The sequence below is a fragment of the Jatropha curcas genome, unplaced genomic scaffold, assembly GCF_041381405.1.
Source record: "Jatropha curcas cultivar XTBG-Jc1 unplaced genomic scaffold, XTBG_Jcur_1.0 HiC_scaffold_626_pilon, whole genome shotgun sequence".
In the NCBI taxonomy this organism is placed as follows: domain Eukaryota; kingdom Viridiplantae; phylum Streptophyta; class Magnoliopsida; order Malpighiales; family Euphorbiaceae; genus Jatropha; species Jatropha curcas.
In genome coordinates this window covers 17,287-27,107 of record NW_028322508.1, presented here as the reverse complement: position 1 = coordinate 27,107, position 9,821 = coordinate 17,287, and the positions used below count along the sequence as shown (strand labels likewise).

At 31.1% G+C, this 9,821-nt stretch overlaps 1 protein-coding gene, 1 long non-coding RNA gene and 1 pseudogene across 3 annotated transcripts; all 3 read right to left on the bottom strand.

Moving 5' to 3' along the window:
- Positions 1–2,812: 2,812 nt before the first annotated feature.
- On the bottom strand, positions 2,813–4,370 carry LOC149491775 (glucose-6-phosphate 1-dehydrogenase, chloroplastic-like). Its single transcript, XM_089717052.1, has 3 exons — positions 4,121–4,370; positions 3,817–4,017; positions 2,813–3,224 (listed from the first exon to the last, which is right to left on the bottom strand). Exons 1-3 carry the CDS (start codon positions 4,150–4,152, stop codon positions 2,969–2,971), a joined length of 489 nt encoding a protein of 162 aa, XP_089573178.1. The 5' UTR covers positions 4,153–4,370; the 3' UTR covers positions 2,813–2,968.
- Positions 4,338–5,110, bottom strand: LOC149491774 (glucose-6-phosphate 1-dehydrogenase 1, chloroplastic-like; annotated as a pseudogene). Its single transcript, XR_016319277.1, has 4 exons — positions 4,893–5,110; positions 4,661–4,809; positions 4,441–4,559; positions 4,338–4,350 (listed from the first exon to the last, which is right to left on the bottom strand). The product of XR_016319277.1 is annotated as a glucose-6-phosphate 1-dehydrogenase 1, chloroplastic-like (transcript).
- A 280-nt stretch (positions 5,111–5,390) lies between these two features.
- LOC149491773 (uncharacterized) lies at positions 5,391–6,010 on the bottom strand. Its single transcript, XR_016319278.1, has 2 exons — positions 5,858–6,010; positions 5,391–5,769 (listed from the first exon to the last, which is right to left on the bottom strand). It is a non-coding gene; the product is annotated as an uncharacterized LOC149491773 (long non-coding RNA).
- Between the last annotated feature and the right edge of the window lie 3,811 nt (positions 6,011–9,821).

Here is a 9,821-nt window from a genome sequence, read left to right as displayed (position 1 = left end):
ATTTCATTTTAACATAAAAAGACTAATTACGCGTGGACCAAATCAAACGATCTTTATTCTTCAACCAACTACCTCTATCCGAATTGAAATTCCACAATTGATTTCACGTCAACAGTAGTCAAGGTCAAATATGATTATAATTTACGTAAATGCATTAAAAAATAATTTGATTGAAAAATAAATTGTATTAAAAAAGAAAAGTAGTAAAGTTGTAAAATTTCCACCCTCCAACTACCTCCTTGGCCCAATGAAATCTTAGCTAAGATCTCTCCAACTAACTTTTAAATATTTTATATATTAATTAATGTAAAAATCTAAAAAGCAATGTACCATTAAATTATTATTAATTAAATAATAATTGAACTAAAACATTATAAACCCAACCGAATCAATTTGATTTTTAGTTTTTGACTTTATTTTTTTTTTTAAATTTGATTTTCATGATCCTACATATTTTTTTTTCTTATATATACTAAAAATAATGTGAAGGAGAAAAGTTTAATCAAATTGAACTAACCGGTTTAATTATTTCATCGAATTTTGATCAACTTTGTTCACGAGTAGAATCAACTTGAAAAATCAAAACCCTTGTTTGAAAAAGAAAAAATGAAAAATAATAAGGAATTATCGACTTTCTTTCCATAACTATTTTCCACTCTTATATTTGAATATGATGTTATTTTTCTTCATTTGGAAACGGTAAAATTTTAGAGAAAAGAAAATATTATTATTAAAAATTAACAATTATATCATCAATTAAATAATATGAGATTTACGAAATTGTTAAAATTTATTAATTAATTTTGGATGTTTGAATAATTTAATAAAAATGAGAAAATTTTGACTTTTTTCATAATTGAAATGAAAAATAAGTGAAATATTACTTTATTAAATATTTTCCTCTAATTTCTCAAAATTTTGTTTCAGGTCCCAAACAAGGGAAAATATTCTTGTCTACTCTCATCCAAGCAAAGGATAAGAGTCACCATTTTTCCTATGAACATGTCAAGCTACATAATGATATCTAAAGCAAAATTAATTAGATATCTCAAGTTTGATTCTTGCTAAAGATAAAATATTAATTACACATGTTAATCCTAATCATGTATCCCTAGATTTGCCTCATTCTTTCTTAGTAAAAAATCATTTGGTTTGATGGTAGAATGTTCTAATTTTATTTTTTTCTTTCACAATGATAGCCATTGTTGCGAAAACACTGTGATGATCTTCTTCTTTTCTTTCCTTTTTTTCTCCCCTCCTTCGAAACAAACCAGCAAAAATTCCTCACAGAAGAGGGATTGGTTTAGTAATGTCTGTTGACCTAGAATAAGGGTTTCTTTATGACCGGAATTGATTGGGGAAGACGATGATGTGTTAATTAATAGCATTGAATGGTTGTAATGCAGCAGAGAAAAAACCTGTGGGCAGTGGGTTTGGAAGAAAAAGTACAGTAATGCATCTCCTTTTTAGGGGTACTGTCAGGCTAGTCTAGTTTCCTAAAATCTGCCAGAATCTATTTACGATACTGAACCTATAAACACATATAGCTATAGGCTTTGTTTGTTAGATTCTTTAAATCCACGCAATGGATCTTTTGAAAAGGATATCAATGTGGTGGGGCTCACCTACCATTACTATTTCTTCATCATCTACATCACTACATGTACCAGAACAACCACAGTACTTCTCCTTCGTTGTTCTTTTTTTTTTTTTATTGTTACTATTTTTTCTTGTTTTGTTTTTTTTCCAGATGTATTTTAATTAATTTTGCCTTGTTGAATTAGTTTAAGGCTTGCTTGAAGTTAACGAATGAAGCTCGAACTGTCTGTTTTTTGAAGTTAATGAATTGAGCTCCTACTCTGTCTGTTTATTAAATGAACTCGATAGCCTAGCTTGAGCCAAACTTAATAAGTTTATTAAACAAGTTTTCAAATGAGCTTTTATTAAACCAAGCCGAGTTGCAGCTCTCAGCTCTCAGCTCATTTACCGTCTTAATATAGAAATACATAACTCTTAGAATAGACCGTAAATGCTTAACTTGAAAAAACTCGTTTGAATTCGTTATATAAACTTAATAAGTTAAACTCAAACCTATATTTATCGAACACGTTTAATAAAGGAACAGTGTTCGAGCTCGATTCATTAACTTTGTAGCTAGCTTGTAAACAAGTTGTAAACGAGTTATTTATTTTTATGAAATTGGGACTAATGTGCTCCCAACTGGTTTTAGGTGCGTCTCGAAACCACCATTATGGTCGGATTCCAGACTAATTTTTACTGGTCAGTTCTAGTTCGAAACGGTTTGATGGCACCTCTAGTCCTGGGAGTGGCAACTTTAAGCTACACAGAGAAGGTGTTAGGCCATTGGTTTAGATAGATATCAATCTTAATGCATAAATGTCCATTGTTCAGATTGATTCGGTTTGAAAACTTATCCAAATTAAATCTTAAACACAATTTATAAAAAGTTAAAAATTGAACCATACCATCAAAGGTGCTCAAGTTGATCAAACTATAAATGCGGTTTGATCAAACCATACAGACTTGGTCAGAGCTAATAATCCAGTGATCATTATGTCTTGGGGTATAGGAGGTCAGGAATAAAGTAAGTGTGATACTCCTGCTGTATGAACAATATTTAGAATTAACCTTTGTTCAGAAATGAACTCTTTCTTGTATGCAGGAAATACAAAGGCAACATAGACTTACAACATGGTTTTGTGCAGTACATTAGAATTTACTATGTTCCCCAAATTTGGGATTTTGAGTTTCAGCTCAGGTCTGCCATTGGTGCATTTGGTCACATCCCAAATAAATCCAGAATTTAACCATTGTTGATATTAACTATTTTGCTTGCTTTTATACAATAGAAAAATACTCGATGATGACAACTTACATCTTAATTTGAATCCTTAAGTCGTTTAAAATGCTCTCTGCAGCTTCTAAACCAATCCGTGTGAGCTCTTAGCTATTCATGAATATCGCTGCTAAGATCTCCCCATCGAACATTGTGTTTTGCTGCAAGATAATATGCTCCAACCGGACCTCTGCTACCATAGGGGTAAAGCTCTGGAATAATTTTCTTTTCCTCGAGCTCCTTTAACAACGGAGTGAAAAGTGCCCATGCAGCATCAAGCTCGTCACTTCTGATGAACAACCTTCGCTCTCCTTCTATTGCATCTAAAAGCAGCCTCTCATATGCATCTGGTATTTCTCTTGTATACCTTCATATTCAATCACAAGTGTCAATTACCTTGAGGAAAAAAGATGCAAGTCATAAGACTATCAGAGGAAAAAAAAAAAAAAAAAGCTGAAAATGGAACTCTTTTTTACGACTCTCATTAGGACAATAATGTTGCCTTTACAGTTAAAAATTACCTCAAATTTGCCTGAAAACTATTTAAGGATGATGGGCCTTGGTGCAATGGTATTATGGGAAGATAGCTCCATTGTGATTAGAGGTTCAAAAACTACTATAGAAAAAAAGCCGAAAAAAGCAACTCCCTTTTGTTTCTCATTAGGACATAATGCTGCTTTACAGTAAAACGTCATCTCAAAATTAGCAAAAAAAACTATAGAAGGATGGGACTTGTGCAATGGTATTATGGTAAGATAGCTCCATTGAGATTAGAGGTTCAAACCCCAAGGGGAAGGTTGTATACATCTAAGCTTCCCCCAATGCCACAATGATAGAATCTAAATGAAGCTTAGATATGCCTATTTCAAGCGTCAAGTAATTCATATCACAAATTTAGGTTGGTAAATAATTAGAGTATTGACATAATCTCTGCAGATCATCTCTATGTAATATCGTACCTTGCTCGGTATAGCAAATTTAGGTCACTGCGATCTAATCTCATTCCAAGACCAGGAACTTTGTTGTTAATCTTCAGATATATAGCTTCATCAGGTTGTACACGGAGTACAAGCTCATTTGTGGCCTTATCTAAATCGGTTCCAAAATTCCGCTTGTACAAGTTACCCGGGACATGTCTGAACTGCACTCTGATCTCTGCTCTGGATTTCCATCAGAACATCTCTAGGTCATGAGATCACTTATATCCCATCATGTGATGACAGTAATGAAGAAGGCATGATCCTAGTTAGAATTTCTACCTACCGCTTAGTGTGAAGAGCTTTGCCTGCTTTCATAAGAAAAGGAACTCCATCCCATCTGGCATTATTAATGAAAAGAGCTGCAGCTGCAAATGTTGGTGTAAGACTATCCTTTGGCACAGTTGGATCATCTGTATAAGCAGGGTATGATTTACCACCCTTGCTGTGACCCTTATATTGGCCAACAATCACATCTTCAAGTTGGAGTGGTTTCGTTGACCTCAAAACCTTAACCTGAATCAACCAACCTCATCAAGTCATCATATTAATGATCAATTCATAATAATTGCAAGGTGAAAAAAAAAAACTCTTGATTCTAAATACCTTTCATTTCTAATGTCCTCAGCATCCAAGCTAACGGGGGTCTCCATCGCAAACAATGCTAGTATTTGTAGCAGATGGTTTGCATTATATCTCGTATAATTCCATAGTTATCAAAGTATCTGCCCAAAATGAATGAACAAACAAACTTCAAGAATTCCATACCTAAGGAAACAGTCTTATTTTAACAATGTTATATCACCTTGTAACGTAGGTCACTCACCCTCCACGTCCCTCTGTACCAAAATCTTCAGAAAAGATCAGTTGCACATTGCGGATATAGTTTCTTGACCATAAAGGCTCAAAACAAGATTTGAGAAACGAAGTACTGATAGATTCTCAACAAGCTCCTTGCCTAGGTAATGATCAATCCTAAAAAAATTTTAACATAAATAGAATTGTCCCTCCAATTATTATGAATATATTCTAATGAATGGCAACTCAGCAAAATGAACCTGAATATTTGATCTTCAGCCAGATACTGCTTCAAAGATCTGGTTAACTCCCCAGATGACTCTGAGTCACGACCAAATGGCTTCTCAACAATTACCCTAGTCCACCCATTCACTGAAGAAGCTCTAAGGCTAGCACATCTCACCACATCCACAAATATGTTTGGAGGGATTGATAAGTAAAACAGTCTATTGACAATTTTCCAGCCTAAAAGGAGCATTTCGTTTAATAATCAGTTTGCTTCTTTATTGAGGCATTGCCATCAAATGAGAAAATGCTCATCTTTGTGTCCTAAATCATGGATTTGGAGTCTCCTGTTAGTGCAAACATGATCTATTGCATAATCTCAACTATTAAAATTCAAGATGAACAATTGAGAATTCTTTTCAAACAATTTTATATTTCAGAAAATTAGTAGTTATTCATTAGATGATATACCTTAACAATTCATTTCGAAATTTGAGTACCCAGTGAAGATAGAATCAGCATAATAACTCATGTTTACACAAATGTAACTCATTTCATGATAAATATATAATGAAATAGCTGATGCAGGGCAATGGCATGTGTTCATCACATGACCTGAGCATACTATTTGATAGTTCAATTTGGCAGAAAACCAAAATTTTTCATACCATTCTATATCTGCTCCTAAAATCTATTTATAACCAGCAACAGGTGCTACATTTAGTACAAAAGACACTGTGAAATACAGATACGCATACAATAACGATCAAGCTCTTACAAGAACCATAAGACATCACCTCTTTCTCTTTCAGCTTTTTGTCCAATTCCAAAAAGTGTTCCTCAGAGTTATATTGACCTGCCTGGTAAAAGCATCTTTTCAAGAACTGATCCATTTTGTCTTCACAATTTTCTCTGTACATACTCTTCCATGTTAATTAGATGAAAGAAAGTCCAAATAATAATTTTGTACCAGTAAAAATGGTTTAGCAATGTAGAAAACCTCTTGTCTATTCTGCAAGTCAATGTCTGGCTAATCATGTTCCTTAACTCTTCATCAGTTAACTTACTTCGAGCATAACCAAATACAGTAAAGTTTCTTCATTGCCAAAATTAAAGAGAAGATTGGAAATCGTCAGTTCCCATCTTTGTGGGATTGATGGCTAATCTGAAAAAAAACTTAATCTGACTCCATTATACAATATGAAACTCAATAAGGAAACAAAATTCAGAACCTCAGGTAGCCAATCTTCATAGAAAAGAGCAAAAAGTGCAGGAAAAATCTTCTTCTTAGCAAGGTCTCCTGAAGCTCCAACACAGTAATGCTGAGAGTAGACTCCAGTTTCTCTGCTTCAGAGACAGGAATGGATGACCCCCTCCTTTCTTTGAAGTTCAACATGATCTTTGGGTAGATGATTTCTAGCTGAACCTACTCCAAAATCTCACCTAAAGCATTAATATTAAGTAATGGAACAAAAACAAGAAGAAAAGTGTGCAAATTTAATGTATAGCAAACATATGGGCAGCCTTGGAAGAGCATAGGCATGTGATGAAAAGCTATGAAGCGCATTCACTGAAACAAGACATGTTTCAACACCACAAGATACATCAATATGACTACTCATAAATAAATTAATAAGTATCCCATATGACATGCACAGTAACTTGTCCACAATTAAAGTGTTTGGTTTTTATAGTTGAAATGTTATTAATGCAAAACAATAAGATTATTCAGTGCTCATGCTATGTGACAAATATGCCAAGATGATCAAGTTTCTCAATATCCTTTTGACTTGTTCCTCAAATGCACTTAAAACTTAATTCTTTTAACAAATTCAGCACCAAATAAACCATCCTACCACAGTACCTTGAATTGGACATTCAGAGAGCATGCTCATTGTTGGGGAATCCAAGAGCTAATACGCATACGTACCCGTTAGACAACCAACAGAAAGAAGAAAAAAGATATTTGGGATATCAAAGTACAGTTAACATGCACTCTTCAGTTTGGCTATGAAATCCTAAAATATGCTATTTCAAACCCAGAATCAACTAACAACCAAACAAAAAAACTAATGAATCATTGCAAATACAGTCTATACTGCGATCAAACAATAACATCAGAAAACTATCCTAAAATTAGAAATTAGAGTAACTAAAATGAAAAATTAAAAAACAGACATGGAGAGTTGAAGCTCATGGATCAAGAACTTACCATCCTGCAAAAAGACAGCATTTAGAGGATGCCCATTGGAGGATTTGAGGCGAAAATGCTTTTTAGCACGGATTCTTGAATGAATATGAGATACCCATATGGAGAAATCAGACTTTCCTGGCACAGAAATGAATCTACTGAACAATTTTGCTTGATTCTTGAAAGACGAAGAAGAGGGAGAAAAGTTTGTTGAAGAAGATGAGCAAGGACTGAAACGTGTTGTTGCCATTTCTTATATCAAGAGCTATGAAAATGAGGCTTTAGATTAAAGAATTATAGTTCAAAATATGTTGGAATTGAAAACCATACACACATATATATAAATACGAAGAAGAAAATATCTGAACTATATCCATTACTTTGTTCAGGCTAGACATATGGCTTTTGAGTAGTTGAAAAGCAGATAATTTGGAATTAGTTTCAAATGCTAAAGAGATATCGTATGTAAGGCCCAGGATTTTTCTAATTATTTTGCTTTTCTATTTAAAAAAGAAAATTTAGTTTGAGCAATTTTTTATAACTTGCTTTGCAACTCCAATGGTATAATATATTTAACTTAATTAGTTCTTTTTCCTTTTTTTTTTTTTTTTTTAATTATTGAGAATGAGTTTCCATCCAACACCTATCGCCATTACATAAATGGATTGAGGTTTCTTTGATTTAACGAGGGAACGAAAATGATACATGAAATAAACATATAACCATAATTTATTGTGAAATACATAACTTCACCTATATACTATACATCAAAAATCACATTATCCCTTAATTTTTGTTTCCACTTATTAATCACTTCTAACTTATTATCCCTTAATTCTTTAATTGATGCTTACATTTTTGTGAACCAAAATATAAGACAAAACTGAATATAATGTATTTAAATTCCTTTAGTTAGAAAAGCAAAATCGTGATTTCAAGTTAGTTTAATTTTATTTTTTATATTTATTTGATTATACTCAATTTTTATATTTTTAAAATTCAACTTTTGGGATTATAATAGTTTGGTTTCGTAAAATTAAATGTTTATCTCTCTTAAACTCAATCTAATTATACAAAAATATAAATTATAAGCAAAAGCGATTATCCTACTGTTTATTCGGGTATGTTCAGCAAAATTAACTGTTTTATTAATTTTTCATAAAATAATAAAAGTTAAACGTTACATGAGTTAATTTTTCATAAAATGCTACTTTAAATTCTAAAAGTTAGTTCAAAGATTATGTTACCGAACACTATAAACAACAATATTTAGTCAAAACGTTAAAAATTACTTAAAAAGCTACTGTGAAACACAACCTTATGTATAAAAACATAAAAGATGACTTTAACATTTGGTAAAATGGAAGATTAAGTGCTAAGAATTTAAAACTTCAATTTTAAGCATAGTATATTATAAGTAGTAAAATTTTTAATTTGTAAAATTATCCAATAATCCACTAACTTATTAGACTGAAGTTAAAATTTCCTAAATTACAATTTTATGCTAATCTTAACTCAGTTGACATTTTTATAATACATAAATAAATATTATTAAATAATTAAAAAAATTTTTTAAATGAACTTTAAAATACTAATCATTTAAAATTTTATATTTTAAGTTGAATATATATTAGAGTTCTTCATTTTAGCCTCTCTAAGAGTCGGGTTCGTATCTCAATCTCAGTGTAATACCGAGTCTTAATAGGGCAATTGTCATTGCTTATTGATGAATTCAGTAATAGATGTTTGTGGGCATTCCAACCTTCCTTACTCATTAGTGTCAATTAGGCGGTTTATGGACATATATATATATATATATATATATATATAATTAAGAGATGTAATCCCTTTCGAATCATAAAATATAAAATTTTTAACCCTTCCAGCAAAATGTATTTCATAGAAATCTAACTTATATTTTCATTTAGTCGTTTATTATTCCAATTAACACGTTGATTACAGTTTGGTAGACTTTTATTGCTGTCTACAGGGGCTTTGGATTAATAGGTTTTAGTATGACATAAGCTATGAAGCAATGTAGATGGCAACTCCCGCGAATGGTAAACTAATCAAGTAAGTAAATCCAATGCAGCAATTATTATAGCTTTGTCAATTGCCACGTGAATAATTGCTTGCTGCTTAAATCTCAAGAAACTTAACAAATTATATTCTCTATTAATCATGACTTTCACTACCCTAATTATTCTTAACTCGTTAAAGCAGTTGTTCTACTTGATCCATCAACATTAATGTTAAGGTTAACTTTGAATTTCTTTCACTAACTTGTTCTTTTTCTTTCATTCATTGAAGTTACTAATTTCTTTAACTGTTATCGATAGAAATTTGGATAGATAAAAGTGAATTACATTTAAAATTAAATTAATCGTATTTTTGCATGTTGTATGGGTTAATACTTATAAATGATTTATTATTAAAGAGTTACATTATGTTTATATTTAAAAATTATTTTATCAATTATTTATTTTATTTCATTTATAGACTATAAACAGTTATATCATTTTATTAATTACTATAGTTTTTTTGCTAAAATAAAAGATTCATAAACATGATAAAAATAATAAAGAAAACTGTAAAAATATATAAATAACTGATTCGAGTTAAGTTTGATTATAAGATAAAAAGAAATAATATATGTATCATTTATTCTTTTTCTTAAAAAAATATTTTTTTTAGTCTTTAATTATTATATAATTTAAAAATAATAAAAGCACTCTGCTCTAACAAATTTAAAATAATAAATTCATCTTCTTAA

Excerpts from the sequence above, each read along its gene's own strand:
- LOC149491775 (XM_089717052.1), bottom strand. The coding sequence starts at position 4,152 with ATGAAAGCAGGCAAAGCTCTTCACACTAAGCG. Across the intron at positions 4,018-4,120 it reads AAAGCTCTTCACACTAAGCG|AGCAGAGATCAGAGTGCAGT; the intron begins GTAGGTAGAAAT and ends ATGGAAATCCAG. Across the intron at positions 3,225-3,816 it reads AATTTGCTATACCGAGCAAG|GTATACAAGAGAAATACCAG; the intron begins GTACGATATTAC and ends TTGAATATGAAG.